Source organism: Aquarana catesbeiana, linkage group LG09 (genome assembly GCF_042186555.1).
Source record: "Aquarana catesbeiana isolate 2022-GZ linkage group LG09, ASM4218655v1, whole genome shotgun sequence".
Classification (NCBI taxonomy): Eukaryota; Metazoa; Chordata; class Amphibia; order Anura; family Ranidae; genus Aquarana; species Aquarana catesbeiana.
This window is the reverse complement of record NC_133332.1, coordinates 200,239,098-200,259,820: the sequence shown is the minus strand read 5'-3', so window position 1 is coordinate 200,259,820 and position 20,723 is coordinate 200,239,098. Positions and strand designations below refer to the sequence as shown.

Genomic DNA, 20,723 nt, shown 5'->3' with positions numbered 1-20,723 from the left:
GTCTACAGGTTCGTATTCTGAGCCTGAATCTGACAGATGGGTGACTTGCTCTTCACTCTCATTTGTCATGCTGAGAAACATGTAGGCCTCTTCACTAGTGTACCTTCAATTGGACATTTTGACCTCTAAATTTAATACAACTAGTGAGACTCACAGGAAAAAAGAGCATCTGACTGTCAGCGACTGCTTCAAATGCTACCAAAAAAACTGTTAGCATTCACAGGGATTAGGCCTGACTCTGCGAACACCGCAGTTATGTGCTTTTTGTTTTGTAAGTGACAGTGATCGATTGATACAGCACTTGGGTGGGCTGGGTTGGGCGGAGGGGCTAAACGCAGGTGCTAGCAGGTATCTGAGTTGATCCCGCTAACGCTGCATTTTTGGGAACCCTAAACTTACAGGGACGCTAGTATAGATCTGATCAGATCAAAGATATTGATCTGTTCAGACACTATACTACTAAGGGAGGTGTATGGTGTGTGCATGGGGGTTAGCACTACTGGCACTAATCTTATGCTGCCTGGGGCGATGCAGAACCTAACTGATGCTAAAACCTAACTGATGTCACCCGCTGGGTGATCAAGGGGTTAAACCTTTATTAGGTAATATACTAACGCTATAAAAAACAAACTAACCAGCGTCACCCGTAACACTAATATGGTGATCACTGATGACAGGAGGTGAAAGGGTTAACTAGGGGGCAATCAGGGGGTTAAACCTTTATACAGCAATATATGGTGGGCACCCTGATGCTATAAAAACCTGATGGTGACGATAACTGGCTAATTAGCGTCAACCTTTATTAGGGAGGTTTAGGGTGGTCCCTAGACCTATCTGGGGCTACTACTAAGTACCCTAACACTGATTATTGTCACAAATGACACCAGTGCAGTGATCAAAGAAAAATATGACACTGTGACAGGGAGTGAAGGGGTTAACTGGGGGGGGGGGGGATCGTGAGATGTAGTGTTGGTGCAACTTACTGTGAGATGTCCTCTCTCCTCTCTCTGGAACAGAAAAGAGTTCCACGAGGGGAGATGACATCACTTCCCCTTCCTGTGTTTACACTTACAGACGGGAAGGATTTCATTCACCAGAACCGATCACCAGGTCCAGGGCAGAAATCACTGCGCCTTGAACCCACGCAGTTGTGTGACATTGGCAAATTAATATTCGCTAATGTCTTCCTATTTCTACTCCTGGCCAATTAGGCCGGGAGTCCGAAGACCCCATTTGCTGGGAGGAGAAGCAGCGACCGCCGAGACACGAAGGGGGGAAGCTGCAGCCACGGCCTGAATGGGGTATGTGATGAGTGATCAGCGGGTTGGTGTGCGGTGGCAGGCTGGAGCAACTAGGGGGTGTCTCAAGTTTGTTTGCCGGCCCCCCCCAGCCCACCCAACCGATGGAGCACCAGCCACCACAGATGCAGCTTATCAGTCTTAGTATTGGAACAAGGCACATAAAGAACAATTGTTTTCTATGTGCCCTAGTGGTGAACTGTGTTTTCCCTGTGCAGAAAAGTGCGAATGTACCCTTCACCCTTGATATTTGAGAAAGATTTAGTGTCAGTATTGGTATCGGTGTGTTTGTAGACTGAAGAAAAGGTTTTAGATTTAGTGGGAGTGCAAATGTTAGTGTGTCTTGGGTAAAAAAAAATAAAAAATTATTTAGTGTCAGTATTAATACGTTTAGAAAAAAATTAATAAGAATGCGCACTATTGTTTCTAGGTCTGACTACTAGTACAAACAAGCGTGTGTATGTCAGGAGTAGGAGAATCTATTTTATTTTAATTTTTTTGGTGGTCATGGTAATGGCATAAAGCTAAAGTAAAAATGTGTATTTTTTTATTATTTTGGGCTAGTTTTCCTATGGCCCAATTTGTGATGAAAAATCAAGGTATAATTACCTGGGGTGTCTCGAGATTTTGCATACTTTTAAAGGGTGCTAGTAGCTTAAAAAGGTGGAGAAACCTTTCTCTAGAGTAGGCAGTGCAATTGCATTGTATCCAATCATACAGGCCTGTGTATTTCATAGTCGTTTATAGATCTGAAGAAAATAGTACAATCATATGGTACTGTATGTGCTCAGCTGATTCTGATTAATGATTGTGACATGTGACACACAAATCTGGCTTTGAGTTGGTATATATTCAGTGATATTTATTTATTTGTAACAGAAGATACATACATATCTCCAGATATCGTGGCTCGTAATTGGTGCAAACTGTTTCATTTCATCTCGGAATAATGAGCTTTATGGCCGAGTTCATGTCTTGAGTCTCTGAGTTTCATTTACAGCTATGATTCATCACGTTCAGTACATTCTTACCTGACTTTCTTCTTTTCTGTTTTTAAAGCAGAATCGCCATCTGAGAAGTCAGGGAGGAGGCGGAGCATGCCGGGGAGCACAGCAGAAAAAAGTCCTACCATGGAGCCTGCTGCCACCACACCATTCCGAGTGACGGTACGATGACTTCTTGTGAATCAGTCTTTATTGCTTAGAACTCGGTGGCTATGTGACTCCTTTTCACAGCAATGTGAAAATGATGTTACAATTATGTAGTAATCTACCACGTTTCCCCGAAAATAAGAACTACTCCGAAAATAAGCCCTACTGTGATTTTTGGGGAGGGCTGCAATATAAGCCCTACCCTGAAAATAAGCCCTAATTTAAAGTGGTTGTAAAATCCTAAAATTACAGTATTATATAATGTAAACTGTGTATGCTTCTGTAATCTATTTGTGATAAATACCTTCATTACAGCGCCGCTCAGCTCTCAGCTGATCCCCCGCTGCACTCCTCTCCCAGCTGCCAGCGGGGGATCTTGGCCCCCCCTGCAGTGCTCGGAGTGGGGAAGACCGATCAGGGCGGCCATGGAAGCGCAGAGCGGCACTCAGTGGATCCCACGCTGCTCTCCTCTCCTCCTCTTCTGTCAGCTGTCAGCGGGGGATCTCGGCCCCCCTGCAGTGCTCGGAGCTGGGAAGACCGATCAGGCGGGTCATGGGGGCACAGAGCAGCGTTCAGCTGATTCCCCGCTGCTCTCCTCTCCTCCTCTGCTGCCAGCTGTCAGCGGGGGATCTCAGGCCCCCCTCCCTCTGCAGTTCTCGGAGCGGAAAGACCCATCAGGTGGGTCACGGAAGTGCCGAGCCATGCTATAAGAAGGTATTTATCACAAATGGATTAAATAAACATGCACAGTTTAGATTATATAATACTGTAATACAGTGCATTCCAGGATTGTACAAGAACTTTTATTCAGTTCCACTGGCGATTCCTGACAGGGAGGGAGATGGGGAGAGAAGACAGCACATGACAAACCCTACCCCGAAAATAAGCCCTACTGGGTCTTTTGTTGCTAAAATTATTATAAGACCCAGGCTTATTTTCAGGGAAACAAGGTAACATAATGTTATTGTTTATAATTATAGGATGGTGAAAACTTTTCTGCCATCACAGTTAAAGCAGAACTAAAGCTTCTTTTTCTTTTGCATTTCAATTTTTTTATTTAAGTTTAACAAAGGTCTTTGGACAAATTTTCATATGGTAAAACATATGAGAACATCTCAAACATGCACATTATATTGTCAATCTGGTATTTTTCACCTAAACATTGTGTATGTAATTAGTAATTGTACATATATATAGGCATAATAAAGAGATATCCCATCTTATCAACCAAGACTGAAGATTGCCAATGAAGAGCTATTCTAAACTAGTCTAGTGTAAAATGATGAAAATTGTATGTGAAATTTGGTTAAAGCTTATACAAGTGTTCTATAATACCAATACATTTTTGCCAGAATTTGACGTTTTAGAATTTCACCTTGTATTGCTATAGACTAAAAAAAAACTGATCATTTACATCTTTAGTATTCATCATTGCATATTAGACCACTCTATAGCAGCCTTTTAAAACCAGGGTGTCGACAGTCATGTCAAGGAAATCAGACCTCATTATTAAATCTATAGGTGATCTTTTAGGGTTAGTGAAGGTCAAAGTGTTACCCAGTGAAAACACTCTGATCCAAAATCTTCTTTCTTTTGGACATGCATCATTGTCCCTTCATCTGAACATTGCCTAAAGCACTTAGAAGAAGCTGATGGAGCGAATTTTGCAATCCTAGTAGAGACTAAGTACCATCTTTAGAGCACATTATAGTTAGCTTCTACCAAGGATGCGTTTATAGGTGTTTTAGAGATAACAGCCCTGTTTTGCCAGTCTTGAATTTCATGCTGTTTATCATCTGCTTTCCACTGAGTCATATTAGGTCATTATGTGGTATTCAACTGTAATATGTTATGGATGCTTGAAATATGAGCTTTAACCTTTAACTAAACTAAAAGTTTTTGCATAAAAGTTCAACTGGAGTTTGGTCAAGATCAGACTTTTAATTTGAGGGTATATGACGTAGAAAGCAGTGGATATGGTAAAACAAAACATTTCGTTAGGGGGTAGTTGGTGCTTGGCCTTAAAGAAATTCAGTGTGCATATACTATCCTGCGGTAGAAGGCCTCCGATTCTTAGGCCTCTTAGACTCCTTGAATTTGGCCATACATTCTACACTTCCACTGTACAATCTCTGTAAATTCTTCTTTAGGCCTCATGCACACTGGATGTTTTTACAGCTGCTGTTCTTGGCTTCAGGCGTTTTTTTCTACAGCCTGTAAACTTCCCAGCATGTTATCCTATGTTTCCATACACACATACGCTATTATCAGCAGTTTTGGCAGGGGCATTTTCTGGCTGGAAAAAACCCAGAACTAGTGTATTTTGAGAGGAGTTTTTCAGCTGTAAAAACGCTCTAAAAAACAAAAAAAAAGCTTAAGGGCTAAGTTCAAATGGATATGTGTGAGTCAAGGGCGCAAAATGAATATTAGTTGTGTCAAAAATACCATAAAAAACATAAAAAACTGGTTGCTGCAGTCAAAAATAAATTCCTTCAGTAAGTGAGAAAAATGTAAAGTGAAAATAGTGTTGACTGCGCTACCCCAATATTATAACATTGAATACACCATTCTTATTCAACTGTGAAATAAATCATATAAATGACAAAAAAAATGTAAAAAAAGCATATAAATTGTGCACAATGGTAAATAATCGTTATCACATACTATCAAGCCTCATATTTTTCATGACCATAAAAACAATCCCTAAATATTTTTCAACATAACATCAATATAAACATCCAATATCTGTGTGTTTAATTTTAAATTATAAAGTCCAAATATTATTGATATTGTGCGATGTGCCAGTTTGCGCAGTGAATTTCCGTGTAGTCTATCCTCTGTGAATATATTATTCCCGTGCTCTTAAATTATTCATTCGTGATTGCTTGTGACAATTTCACCACTCCAGTTACAAACACCACTACCACATGGATTGGACACTCACCAGATACTGGCATAAATGTGCCCTTGGTTCATTAAAAAGGGATAATCACTCCACTTGTGTTGTTTATCCTTGCTGACCCCAATAAACTATGGGCATATAGTATCCGTCCTCATAAAAAACAAACAGCGATCATTGCGCAGTATGCTTACACTGTTTATTTATAAAATGGTTAAGAAAGAGACTGTAAACTCACATATTGTAGTGCCCATGAGCCGGCGCCAAGCTATTCCAGCAGTTAGAATGGATGAAAAATGTCACCGTGTGCTTCCTATGTCGGCGTGCGGTGCAAGCCTCGTTTTTCACCCGGTTTGCGGTTCAGACCTCGTTTTCATCCAGCCGGAAGTGACGTAGTGACATTGTGTGTTTTCCCAGCAGCCTCTGCGCGTTTCGTAATAGTAATTGCGTCATCAGGAAGATTGATAGTATGTGATAACGATTATTTACCATTGTGCACAATTTATATCTTTTTTTTTTACATTTTTTTGTCATTTATATGATTTATTTCACAGTTGAATAGGAGTGGTGTATTCAATGTTATGATATTGGGGTAGCGCAGTCAACACTATTTTCACTTTAAAGGCTAAGTTCACCTTTTTTTTTTTTTCTAAATTCCAGCTCCCCTATGTACCGATATAGCATTCATGTACTTTTTAGCAAAAATATCAACGCTTTCCATAAAATCTACAGACCTGTACCTTGCTGTCCTCCATCCATGTTTCCAAACGTATCTATTGCTTTTGTCTTACTTCCTTACAGACTAGAGGTCATCATACAGGAAGGAGTTGACCAGCTGATCTCATTAGCACACTCCCTGTGCTCCGTCAGATTCGGCGACCCGTCAGAATGTGTAACAGATGGAACATTTCGTCGCCACCATCTTTCTACACCCCGCACTTCTTCACAGTAACGATACACTGAGAAGGGGCAAGCGGACATCTTGTTACACCCACCAGAGTTTTGCATTTTACACTTATTTATAACAGTAAACTGAGTTTATATAGTAATATACAGTACTTAGAACTTCGTCTGATTGTTTAGATGTTGAATTTTAAAAGCAGCAGCAAGCCTGCTCATATCACAGGTTTGCTAATCTGACAGAAGTTCGCTGCTTTTAAAATTCAACATCTAAACATTCAGATGGAGTTCTAAGTACTGTATTTCACTATATAAACTCAGTTTACTATTATAAATAAATGTAAAATGCAAAACTCTGGTGGGTGTAACAAGATGGCCGCTTGCCCCCTTCTCAGTGTATCCTTACTGTGGACGGATGCAGGGTGTAGCAAGATGGCGGCGACGGAATGTCACTTCCGTTACACATTCTGACGGGTCGCCTAATCTGACGGAACACCTGCATCATCACCCTCCCACACCTGGACGTTTTTTAAAAAAAAATAAAGACGTGTTTATTCGTAAGTAAACATACAGGTGTGGTACACATGCAATACAACAAAAGGGATAAATACCAATCACAAACATGTAAATTGTCCACATCATGCACCGTAATGTATAGTCTATCTTGACGTCTATTTGATTATTTCTTGATGTCTATTTGATTATAATTGCCATGTTGTGTTTCCTTGCCCTGCCACATGGTGTATCGATATTATGTATCTTGGGGTGGCACTCTCCCCCTAGTATACGTTAGGTCATGCATACCTACTCAATACATGTGTCTGGGATGTCAAGCCACCTGTCCCAAATCTTGTTGTACTTGGTAGGGCATCCCCTGTCTTACTTCCCTAATCCAGGCCTGGATATTGGGGGGATTGTCCCTCATCCAGCATTTGGCCACTAGCTTCCTAGCGCTGAAGAGAGTTTCCTACAGGAAGGTGGCTAGAAATGTATCAAAGGTAACGTCTGGGAGCAGCCCCAATACACAGGGTTTGGGATCCAGCTGTATGGACGATCCCATGTGATCATGCAAAAATTTTATGATTTGTGCCCAGTAATTCTGAATATCTGGGCATGCCCATATTAGGTAAAAAAAGGAGCATGAGTGGCCCGCACATCTTGGACACTTTGGGTTCTGACTCGGGCAAAATTTAGCTATTCTTATCGGCGTGAGGTAAGATTTATGTATTATGTACAGTTGGGTCAAATGCTCGGAGAGCCCGGGAGATACCTTCTTAGTATTTTCTAATATCTCTTCCCAATCTGATTCTTCCAAAGGGCCTATGTCCTCCTCCCACCTAATTTTGGCTGTATCTATATTCTGAGCAACCAGACGTGTTCTCACCATATTGTATAAAGTGGATATCAGTTTAGCTGGTTCTGCTCCTATAATTACATCTACCAGAGGTATTGTTTGTGGATTTGGGAAGCCATCAGCGAATTGGGTCCGTAGAGCATGTCTCATCTGTATATAGCTAAATAGCATGTGGGGGATAATTCGAACTCCTCTTTAAGTGACTGGAAGTTTCTCACTCCCATAAGGGTAATTACCTGATGTAAGAATATTATCCCCCTGGATGCCCATAGGTTAGCTCCCGGGAGTGACAATAGTTCTTTTAGCTGAGGGTTGAGCCACAGGGGTGTATGTAAGTGAAAGAAATCAGCTCCGGTCTGTTTGAGCGCAATCTCCCATATGCGTCTGTGTTGGGATAGCAGAGGATTCCGGCTGTCACTCCTCCCCCTACTTCCCCTGCCTCTAAACAGTACTTGTAAGGGAGACTGAGTGTCATTGTTTGGCTTCCTACATATTAGGGTTTGGTATCTAATTCCATCTGTTTTATGGATATGGTAAAAGTGGGAGAGCTGTGCGGCTATGTAGTAGGAGTGGAAATCCGGGAGAGCTGTTTCCCCTGAGGAGGTGGGTTTTTGAGGGTGTTCCAAGCTAGCTTGTGTCTGTTTGGTCCCCATATGAAAGTGTTGAGAATTTTGTCAATAGTTTTAAAGATTTTTAGAGGAATAAGTACCGGCGAGTTCCAAAATATATAGAGGAACTTTGGCAGTAAGATCATTTTGATAAAATTGATTCTTTCCATCACCCCCAGGATTGTGTACGAGATTTTAAATGCGTGAAAAGCAGTTCGATATTATTGTTGATATATTCTAGGGCAGTGATGGCGAACCTTGGCACCCCAGATGTTTTGGAACTACATTTCCCATGATGCTCATGCACTCTGCAGTGTAGTTGAGCATCATGGGAAATGCAGTTCCAAAACATCTGGGGTGCCAAGGTTCGCCATCACTGTTCTAGGGGCTCTCTAGTGATTTGTATACCTAGATATTGAATAGATGATACTCTATGCAATGTGAGGGAAGCCGAACAGCGTGGGGGTGGTGACACGTCTAGGGGCAGAATTTGCGATTTGGACCAATTCATGCGCAGTCCTGAGTGTTTTCCGAAGTCCTCAATGGTCTGAAGGGCACTCTGTAGAGATGAGCCATTATCCTCTAAATAGAGGAGCATATCATCTGCATACATGCTCACTATCTCTACCAGGGATCCCATACGAAGACCATGTATATTCGGGTTCATTCTGAGTGAGATGGCGAGTGGTTCCGTGGAGAGAGCATATAGGAGTGGGGACAATGGGCAGCCCTGTCGGGTTCCCTGTCCCAGAGGGAAGGGATCCGAAGTCCACCCGTTCACTGTCACTCAAGCCTCTGGGGAGAAGTAAAGCAATTGTACCCATTTAATGAAATTGGGACCATGCCCGAAGCCCTTCAAACACTCCCATAAGTATCCCCACTCCACGGAATCAAATGCCTTAGCGGCGTCTAACGCTATCACTGCTCTGGTTCCTATCGTCGCGTGGCTTGCTTGTATATTCATGTGCAACCGACGTAGATGCATGGCTGTATTTTTTCCAGGCATGAATCCCGTCTGATCGGGATGGATGAGGGATCAAATAATTAGATTAAGGCGAGTGGCTAACACTTTTGCCAGTATTTTTATATCCACCTGGAGTAATGAAATTGGGGCGATAGGAGTCCGGGTAATGAGGATCCTTGCCTGGTTTAGTGAGCACTATAATCACCGCTTGGCGGAGTGTAGGGCTGCAACTAACGATTATTTTCATAATCGATTAGTTGGCCAATTATTGTTTCGATTAATCAGTTAATAACCTTAAAAAAAAATGTGGTGTATAAATTAGTTAATATGTAGTTTTAAAAAAAGGCAATTTATTCTTAAATATCTCTATGCAGTGGTAAATATAAATAACCAACTATATGGTTAGGGAACAAAATATCTAATCCACTCTGAGAATAACAGACAGAAGAGATATACTGTATATACTATTAGAGGAGATATACTATTAGAAGAGATATACTGTATATACTATTAGAAGAGATATACTGTATATACTATTAGAGGAGATATACTGTATATACTATTAGGGGAGATATGCTGTATATACTATTAAAGGGTGAATCTGGTTAATAACATCAGATTCAGAGATCAAATTTTTTTTATTTGAAAACCAATGTCTTCCTTAAAAAAAAATGTCATTTTAAGAACGTTCGTTCAATTCTCTAATAGTTAGTGGGGTCAAATCGACGTTCATTTTCAACCAGAGTTATGGGAAAATTTGGAAACAATAGAAAACTTCTTGGTCAAAGGAATTTTCAGACAGTGTATGTGGTTTTTGTTCAGAAATGACATTAATTTTAAAAACAGAATGTTAAAAATAAGTGAAAATTTCAAACATTCTTTCATTCAGCGAATGTACAAAGATTTTTCGTCTGAATATTCTCGTCTGAAAATTGATCCGTGTGACCAGCATAAGGCTCGGTTCACACCTATGCAGTTTGCGTTTGATCTGTTTCTGCAGTGCTTTTTGCTGTGCGTTTTGATTTTTGCACACCTGATTTAGCTGCGATTTGCGTTTTTGCTTTTTTTTTGGCCAATTTATTGTTGGGCAGACAAATTGCTGCAAAAACGCATTACATGCTTTTCTGCAGCTTCTCCATTAAAGTATATTGAACCAAAAAAGCACTGTTTTGCTTTAAAAAAAAGTCCCTGACCCTTTCCAAATATGCAGTGGCTGAAAAAAGCATAGATGTGAACGTGTCCCATAGGAAACCATGTAAATGAAACGTAGTGCGTTTCTGCAAAAAGCACCAAAAAACACATAGTTGTGAACCAGGTCTAAGACGTTTAGTAACATAATGGGGTTAAAAAAAAACTAAAATTAGCCCTTTATAGTACAAAAAAAGCAGATAATCGCTACTGTAAGGGGTTCCTTTTTTTACTGTAGACCTGTGAAAGTAATATTTACAGTAGCGATTTATTCTTTTTGTACTATAAAAGGCTAATTTTAGTTTTTTTTAACCTCATTATATTACTGGCCAATTAATCGATTATGAAAATAGTAATCGAATAATTTCATAATCGATTAGTTGTCGATTAATCGATTAGTTGTTTCAGCCCTAGCGGAGTGACTCGGGGAAGGATTCAAAAATATGGTTGCATAATTTCAGTAATTCAGGGACTAACACCTCCGAATAAGCTGCATAAAAATCCAGTGGTATACCGTCCCGGCCAGGGGCCTTTGGGGGTGCCAGGGATGCTATCGCCGCTGCGATCTCATCTGTGGTAAGGGGGGCCTCTAGGTCTGCCCGCTGGGACTCAGAAAGGCCTGAGTCTCCTGTGTAGTGACATTGACAGGAGTAAAGATCAGCATAGTATGCTCGGAACACCGCAGCTACCGACGAAGGATCCGTTAACGGTGTGTTTTGTGGATCTAACAGGGATACCACCACCGGTGGCCTAGTATTCTGATGAGCCAAATATGCCAAAAGCTTTCCCGCTCGTTCTCCCTGTTCGAAAACCCACTGCCTCGAGAAAAAGAGCTTCTGTTTGGCCTTTTCAAAATGTATTTGGTCGACTATGCGTGTTTGAAGCTTAAGTGCCGAGGCTTTAGCCGGCGTAGGGTCTTGTCTGAATTCATCTGTTACTGATTTTAGTTTCTCTGAGGCCTGTCGAAGCAGTACTTTTGATGAAGCTTTCAGTCTATTTATGCGTCTGGACAGAGTAGAGCGGACATGCAGTTTAAATGCCTCCCAGACTAGACCTATAGATGCCGTGTCCCGGTTAGTAGTGAAATAGAACTGCCATTCCCTTTGTATGTCCCCCTGCTCTTGTAAAGCGGACAGCCTAAAGGGGTGGAGGCACCATGTGTGGGGTCTTGCTTGTGGAGCGAGGTGTAGGGAAGCCCAGCATGGAGCATTGTTAGACAGGTAGCTGTCAGACATGATCAGACAGACAGCTCTTTTTGTCTGCTGTTATCTTTGATTTTGATGTGAACTTTTTCCAATAAACAAAGCTATTTTTTCAAGAGTGCGGCTGTCCAGAATCCATTCTTGTCCATGGTCAGAGAGGGACCTGGTGTGATAGCCTGAGTCTCTCAGCGATGGGAGTAAAACATCTGATACCAGAATAAGATCTATGCGGGACATGGTGGAGTGTGTCGCCGAGAAACATGAGAATGCTTGGGTGTTCGGGTGTTTAAATCTCCATGTATCCGTCAGTGAGAATTCTGTCAGTGTGCGCCCACAGCGGGTAGTGTCAGGGAGTTGGGGATTCTGACTCAGCTGCAGTATGTCCGCAGATGGATTAGGAACCATATTAAAATCCCCGAGCCAGATGGCTGGGATGGTAGGGTGTTGCGCCATATACAGAAAGCCCTCATTGACCAGAGTGGAATTGTACGGCGGGGGAGTATAGTAGGCCATAATGAGATATTGCATACTATACAGAGCACAATGCAAAAAAATTAACCTGCCCTGGGGATCCGTCCGCACCGAGATAATTCCGAATGGGGTAGTTTTGGCAATTAAGATGGACATGCTTCGGGAATATGGAGTATGGGTGGCGTGGTAATTCCATCCTATCCATGGACGTTTTAGTGCAAGTTAAAGTTGGCCGGTGACATGAGTCTCCACCAAAACAATTATATCCGCCCGATAAGACTTGAGGCATCCAAACACTGCAGCGCGCTTGAGCTTGTCCCAGATTCCCCGAACGTTCCAGGTAAGGAATTTTATGCTAGCCATGTATTGTGGGTTGGATAAGTTTAAGAAAAGGCTGCGGATTACTCCCCACGGCAGGGTCACCTACATTCCATGCTGTCAAGTGTATTCCACTGTATTGCAATTTTAAATTGTACCACATATGCTTACTTCCAATATATCTTGTTACATTACAAATGATGAACTATAAACTTAACTTGTAATTTTCCCTTTCCCCCCACCCGGCCCTCAGCCGCCCAGACTTGGCTGGGGCATCTTTCCCAAAACCTGTGCGAAGCTGTCTCAACAACATACTAACTTTTAGGATTGATAGAATCGCACTTACCATACTGCCACCCGCAAAAGTCTATTTAACAGAGCAGGTGCCAGTTTAACGTCCTGTGGTAGGCGACTGTACGTTGGTTGTAGACCCAGCAATAGGACTTGTGGTATTTATAGCCTACCAGTGTTCGTTGGCTATATAGAACTGTTAATTCGCGGTATATAGTAATATATCTGTCTTTTTGCAAGGAATGAAATCAAATGAAACAGCAAGAGGAAAAAAACAAACAAAGGGCAACCAGCTAGTGAGCCATCATAGCCCGTATTTGGGAGATGTAAAGGCAAAGATGAGGAGGGAAGAGCAGTGAATTCTATTCGGTTGAGCCCAGCGACTTCCTCAGACTAAATATATTAGCGAAAAGTCCCAGAGCAAGTCAGAGTCATCAATTGGCAAAATCCTATAAACGTGATGTTCATCCTGTAGGTAGAGTGCAGGAGCCAACTGCACCGGCAATAAGATGGATACAAGGGGGGATACATCTGCTACTATACTTATAAGATCAGTCTATACTGTTAGTACAGTTCTGTGGTGACCTGATCGTGCAGTGGATATGTTTTATAAACGGATCCCATGCTTTTTCCCTATGTGGGCAAAGCTCCATGATGCGTCTGGATGTGTAAAGTCTTACTCACATAAGATGATTTGTAGAGGTCTCCGTCAAGCGGGTTGGTTCCTCTCCGCATCCCGCTGATCCAACCATGCCGAGGCAAGCACTGGGTCTTCGAAAAAAAGTGCTCTGTCATCTCCTACTATGCGGAGGCGGGCCGGGAAAAGCATGGCGTACTTTAAGTGGTGGGCTCTTAATCGCCATTTTACCTCCACGAAGCGGGCTCGCTGTTTCTGGACCTCCGCCGAGAAGTCCGGGAATACCGATATGTAGCATTTTAAATATCTAGGGGTGGTGGTTTCTAGACATGTTTCAGACTATATATCCCTAAATTTAACACCAGTGATCCAGGACACTCAACAACGGCTGAAGGCATTGGAGTCATTACCCCTTTCATTGTTAGGACGCATAAATCTAATAAAAATGAATGTATTACCTAAATTCACATATTTATTTCGACACTCTCCCCAGTGGATCCCTAAATCTTTCTTTGCACGGCTACATCGTATTCTCTCAGCATTCATATGGAGATCAAAGCCCCCTAGGTATAGCTGGGCGACATTGGTACGCCCAACCTCCCAAGGTGGCCTGGCATGTCCAGATTTCCATAAATATTACTTGGCTTCTCAGCTAGTAACTACGGCCTGGTGGCTTAATCCAGATACCTCAAATTCCGCTACTCAGGTAGAAGCAGCAGTGCTGGGATCCCTAGAGGCGCTGAAATTTTTGATCTTTCAGGGCTCTCGTGCTCCATATACATTGACACCATCTATGCTTACCACGCTACGTGCATGGGGAGAGGGCCTCAAAATTGAACGATATCCCCTACAGGCAATATCACCTAATGTTCCCCTCTGGTTAAATCCCACTCTGGAGCATTTCTATTCACTGCCCGATCCCTATGCTTGGACTAATTTTAAGTTAAAAGCAGTGACACAGATCATTTTAGATAAATCTTTGATTTCTTTTTCCCAACTAATCTCTGACTTCAATATTCCTCAGTCGTATTCTTTTTGTTTCCTTTAACTCTCCCATGCCTTCAGCTGTCAATTCTCTGGCTCTCCTCCACAACTAGTTCAATCTGCCTTAGAGAAGCTTCTTAGGTTAGATTGTACAAAAAATGCCGCATCTAAATTGTATTTTCACTTAACAACTGCCTCTCTCCCTGATTTAGAGAAATTAAGATTAAAATGGTCTAAGGATATCCCTGAACTTAACAAGGATGATTGGGATAAATCAATGGGCTGCCCTATGAGTGTCACAGGAAAAAAGAGCCACAAGACGTTTGCTCCCTCTATGCTAGTTGTGAATACGGCCTGAAAGTGAAATTGGTGCCTTAACACAAGAACAATGAGGCTCCATTCACATCTGTGTGTTTTCTTGCATTTAAGAAATGCGCTGCACCAAAAATCGCAGTAAAAAACACACCAAGCTCCGCTCTAAAAAAAAATAAAGATCTGAAGCTTCTTTGGGGCGATTGCTGCATGTAGGGCAGCCACTCAGGTGGGTGGGCTGCCCTATATGTGATGAGTGAAAATGCTCCAAAACACCTCTCCCCCTCGTAACAAAAAGTTCCCGCTATGCAGAGATGTGAACGGGGCTTGACAGCTGAGTGTTTCTGTCTATTCCCACCTATGTACTATACTTGTATAAAGATGGCAATACACTATGTAATCTGATTGTATATTGTGTATTTAGTAAGAAGGATGATCACTGATTGCATTTCATTTAAAAAAGTGCCGCTGGAAGTGGGAGGGCGGATGATGCAGGGTGTGTGTTAAGGAGGTCAGCTGGTCAACTCCTTCCTGTGTCATGACCTAAAGTCTGTAAGGGCGTAAGAGCGAAGCAATAGATATGTTTGGAATCATGGATGGAGGACAGTAAGGTACGTGTCTTTAGATTTTTTGGAAAGCTTTGATATTTTTGCAAAAGTACATGAATGCTATATTGGTACATAGGGAAGCTGGAATTTAGAAAAAAAAAAGAACAGGTGAACTTCTCCTTCAAAAACAACAAAAAAGGCTGAAAAACACGTCTATTCTGCGTTTATTAGCATTTTTAAACCATAAACTTTTGTGGGCGTATAATTTTGCTAAAAAATGCAACAACTAAGAAACGCTACTGCAAAAACGCTGCAAAACTCATTCTACAGCTAACTTCCTGTGTGCATGAGACCTTAGGAAGCCTTTATTGGTCCACCATTGAAATGATTGGATCTTAAGACCGGGCGGAATTAATGGATTACCTACCCAATACTGGTGCTAAAGGCATGTTTGGGGACTTCAAATCATGTTTAACCACTTGCCAACCAGCCGCTGTTCTTATACGGTGGCAGGTCAACTCTTCTGCGCAAATCGTCATAGCTGTACGGCGGTTTGGGCAGGCTCGATGTCCACCAGTGATGCGCGATTGCCTAGTACAGAGGCAGAATGGGGATCTGCCTTTGTAAACAAGGCGGATCCCCATTCTAACAGGAGACATGACAGAGATCTACTGTTCCCAGTGATCGGGAGCAGTGATCTCTGTCATGTCCCTGGTAGCCCATCCCCCCCTACAGTTAGAACATGCTGAGGGAACACAGTTAACCCCTTGATCTCCCCCTAGTGTTAACCCCTTCCCTGCCAGTGTCTTTTTTACATTGATCAGTGCATTTTATGGCAATGATCAATGTAATAATGTCACTGGTCCCCAAAAAGTGTCATTTGGGGTCAGAATGTCGCAGTCCCGCTAAAAATGGCAGATCGCCGCCATTACTAGTAAAAACAATAAAAAATAAATAAAAGTCCCTAAATCTATCCCATAGTTTGTAGACGTGATAAGTTTTGTGCAAACCAATCAGTATATGCCTATTGCAATTTTTTTTTTACCAAAAATATGTAGAAGAATATATATCGGCCTAAACTGATGAATACATTTTTTTTTTCAAAATTGTCGCTCTTTGTTTATAACGCAAAAAAATAAAAACCGCAGAGGTGATCAAATACCACCAAAAAAAAGCTCTATTTGTGGGAAAAAATACGTCAATTTTGTTTGGGTACAGCGTCGCACGGCCGCGCAATTGTCAGTTAAAGCAACGCAGTACCGTATTGCAAAAAAATGGCCTGGTCATTAAGGGGGCAAATCCATCCGAGGCTGAAGTGGTTAATAAGACACCTAAACTACAAGGCCAAAGAGCGTGAAAGAGAAGGGCACAGCACCAGGGGCCTGTGTTTATATCCTGACCAAACAAGAAACTCAAGACCTGGCTTGCCTGAAGTGTAATTCCATGCTGACCACTGTGGGATATTTCTCCTGCTCAAGTCAAGCATAAGTTGAGCAGGTAGAAAATACTAAATCAAGTTGGGCATTTGTTGTCCTTCCACAATTCTGGGTCTTTTCTTTCTTTCTGCCCCCAGACAAAGCAAACCAAAATATTCTGAAAGTTTTCAATGCCATTTTTATTAAAGTGATTGTAAAGGAATGTTTTCAAAAAAGCAAAAATCGCAAACATGTCATACTTTCCTGCTCTGTTACCTGCAATGGTTTTGCACAGAGCAGTGTCGATCCTCCTGTTCTCGGCACTACTGCTCTCCTTCCCTCCTCCAGCACTTTGCCAGTCCCCACCGGGAGTCTTGTGGCGGATAAGACACACAGAGTGTGGCTCGGCCGTGCCCCCTCCTCATTGGCTGATATCATTGTACTGAACAATGTTGCTCCTCCCAGTTCTGTCCTGTGATCTCTCTTCCTATTTGATTAACAGCTGCATTCAAAACTGGGTCATTCGAACTGAGCTCAGCTAGAGAAGGAGAGGGAGTACTGTGCAGGCATGCAGTTTAAATGGCCCGGAGCGGCAGGTAGGTGGTTGCACAGTTGTAGTGACCACGCATCCTGCATATGGCAGGGCAGAGGAGGTTTGAGGGGCCTGTGGTTTTGTGGAGAGATGGAGATACAGCATGTGTCATGGGGGAGATGCAGCATTTGAAACAGGTGGAGAGCTGGTATGTACTACTTAATTAAATGGGTTGCATTCTGCGGGTGATACTGCCACCTGAACTTGACCGCGGGGATCATTTTTGCTGTGCCACCGTGCAAAGTGTGGTGGCTCAGCTTATGCACACCCCCCTCTGCTGCCTTTGCAGTTAAAGTGGGAGCAGTTGTAGAGTGGTAAAACTGCAGCTCAGCCACCTGGTTTTACCATCCCCCACAACCACTAGTGTAAACGAGTCCTAAAGATACTAACAGAGGATGTTTATGTCTGGAGGGATCAGGGAACATTTGTATGCTTGCAGGCCCCTCCACAGCCTTGGCTGAGGAAACATCTGCTTCTTGGCCCTTCACCTCAAATGAATGCTTTGGATTTTCTGTAATTCAAAGCTCCGATGTCACAGAAAAGGACCCCTTTCACTGGACTGGATAAGGTTTTTAAATATAGTTTGCACAAGTAGTGGTAGCCACTAGATGTCCAGCTAAATTGGGTGAAAGATATATTTATCACAAATTATAAATACCACAAGCTCTAGTCAAGAGACTGTGCCTAGGGAGACACCCCCAGTTATCACATGGACTGTACATTGTAAATTTGTAGCATGTCACAAGACAGCAGGGGATGATCTGCGTCAACCTTTTTTTTTTTTTAACACAGCCAAGAACTGTACAGGCATCAGGATTTGCAGGTATCATATCTAAGTGCTGGTTCACACAGGGGTGACCTGTCAGGCGACTTAGCCGCCTGACAAGTTGCGCTCCATGCATTGCAATGGAACCATTCTAATAGGAGCGTCACAAGTCACTCCGACTTAGAAAAAGGTTCCTTACTACTTTGGGGCGACTTCCAAACAGCTTGCATTGACTTCTATACAGAAGTCGTTTTGCAAAGTGTTACAGGGCTTGTCCATGCTGTGTTCAGTGACCCACGTTTTTCTCTACTGGATAAACGCAGGTCACCCCTAGGGCACATAAACAATTGATTTCTAGTGCCCCATTCACACCACAACACTGGTGTGATGTGTGGTGCGTTGCAGTGCAGAAAAATGAAGCATGTCTGCATTCATCTGCACGGCACTGGATTTGGCACCATATATCACCGCACAACAGGGCGACCAAAACTGCACTAGCCTGCGCAATAAAATGCTGTGTTTTACCATGCAGGCTGCTAATGTGAACCTAGCCTTACAAATTGTTTAGCCTGCATGTGACAGGAAGAACTGTATATCTGACATTAAGTATCATTTGATGTGCTTTATATAACAGGTTCACTTTAGAATTTGGTAAATTGTTTCCCGTCTGGATTTTGGTGTGCTTATTGTGCTAATGTGATTATAGAAACATATATACAATGTCTGCAGTGATAGAAGTGTGTTTCTTCTGTAGCTCTTGGTAAATCGTACAATAATAGGATTTAGTGACTAGAGATTCATAGACCCTGTGGCTTCTACATGTGTATGTATTGATTTGGAGAGTCACCAACATAGATTTCACCCCCTGTCTGTGTCAGGCGTCTGTGGAGACATGATCGAGTGAAGTCTATTACCCTGCACTGTATTATTACAGTATCCCCTGTGGCCAGACCTCAACCCTGCAGTATAACCGTATAGAATGTGTGAATCATGTGCTTTAAAGCCCGGTGTTTACTTCAGTCTGACATTTGCACCATATTTATTGATTCAATTAAATATGTTTTTTTTTTTTGTAAGTGGCAAAAGTGTCTGTGCTAATGAGTACAGTTAAAGTGGACCTTGAGTCATTTTTTTTCATCTTTCCATCTATTAAATCTTCTGCCCTTGTTGTTTTAACTTTGGATAGTAAAACATTTTTTTTCTGCCAGTAAATACCTTCTACAGCCCACTTCCCGTTTCTTGTCTGGTAAAAAGCCTAGGATTATGAAATCGTGCACAGCTCTCTCACTCGTGAGCGTTTGCCAGCAATGGAGGGGGAATGAGTCATAAGAGGGCCAATGAGAGCTGCAGAGCTGAGGTGTGCCTCTTTGTGTCTGTGTAAATCTAGGAAGTGAACAGGGAGCAGCTTCAGCTGCCCACATTTAAAATGGTTGCAGCCAGACTTAGTGGAGGGAGATTTCTGCAGCATATAAAATAATATGCAAAGTGGTTGGAGGGAAGCTTCAGAATGGCAAATATTTTTTTATTACAAATTATGTGAGCAGACTGCAATTCCTCTTTAAAGAAGTATTAAACCCAAACACAACATGTTTTTATATTGCCACTTACCAATTCTTAGAAGTAATGGCTGCATTAATTTTTGGTTTTTAAACTTTCTTTCTTCTGTTTTCATCTGGTGTGGCCAGTAAGTCTGTCGTTTTCAAAAGAACAAGCTCTCCAGCAAAATGTATAAGTTGCAGAAATAAGACAAACCATTTAACACTAGCAGGTGTTCTTAGAATGATTAGCTTTTATTTCTACATGTAAAACCTTTATCTCCAGACTGACAATGCTGCTGCCAAAGGTGCCCCCAGTGCTCATTCATCCAGAGCGGGGACCCTGTAATACAGGAGGTGTGTTACTGGCCAGATCACTAGATCAAAACAGAAGGAAAAACCTAGGAAAAGAAAACTTACGTAGCCACCACATCTAATGATTAATAAACAGCAATATAATACATTTTTGGTTTTGGGTTTTACACTGCTTTGTTAGCAGTTGTGTGGATTCAAATTTGATGATTGTGTGGTTGGGAAAGGCAGGGCTATCAAACCGTATCATTATGTGCCCTGACTGTTTTGTTTTCTGAACTCACTGAATCTCAGTGGAGTTTTTTAGGATTGAAGCAGGAACCTGATGACTTTTGGGGGTCCTCTGCTTCTAACAGGTTGGCAGTGGTAGGTCACGCTGATGATCCGACAGATTCTCTACTTTTGCATAACTAAACCCTTACTTCAGTTGTCTTTTTCTTTTCTCTTTAAAGTTCTGTATGTGTGAGCCTGTAGAGAGGGTCACGTTCTTCCAGGTCACTCCCTGCACAGTGCTCTTGGTCCCTCTCCTCTGTCTTACCTTCCACGTAGCAGTTTGAGGGTTGGCTTTGTCGCTGTCAGGATTATAGATTTTGTATGGGCTGCCATGATGGGGAGTTGGATTGTCCACTCATACAATCGATAAAAGATTGCTGATTTGAATTCATATTGTCATGCAGCTGTTCCGATCGTAGGTGCTCACATTTACTGCTGGTAGACTGGTGATCAAAAACACTCACGAAAACTGTCCCTGGCTATCAGTTACCACATTTTGATGCAAGTTAGAAATATAAGTGTTATCTCAAGACTTTAGGTGGAATCTATCAGCAGGCTGACATTACACAGCACAGAGTCATATAACAAGAAGCTGCAGTTAGCCAGGTATTCAAGTCCAAATTGGTGAATATGGCTGCAGTGTATTCATTAGAATGGATATCAATTTCAGTTTGCTAGTTGGCTGAGCGTCTCTTTAAGTAAAAA

General features: G+C 42.2%; 1 protein-coding gene across 10 annotated transcripts in view; it reads left to right on the top strand.

Moving 5' to 3' along the window:
* Nucleotides 1-20,723, top strand: part of DAB2IP (DAB2 interacting protein) — a 728,988-nt gene that overhangs the window by 270,475 nt on the left and 437,790 nt on the right. For 8 of the 10 annotated variants that reach the window (XM_073599529.1, XR_012236021.1, XR_012236022.1 and 5 more), the window contains one exon: nucleotides 2,358-2,464. In XM_073599529.1, the coding sequence (XP_073455630.1) occupies nucleotides 2,358-2,464 (107 nt within the window). Of the gene's footprint in view, nucleotides 1-2,357; nucleotides 2,465-20,723 lie in introns of those variants that run through there. The other 2 variants (XM_073599534.1, XM_073599530.1) reach the window with 1 other exon arrangement.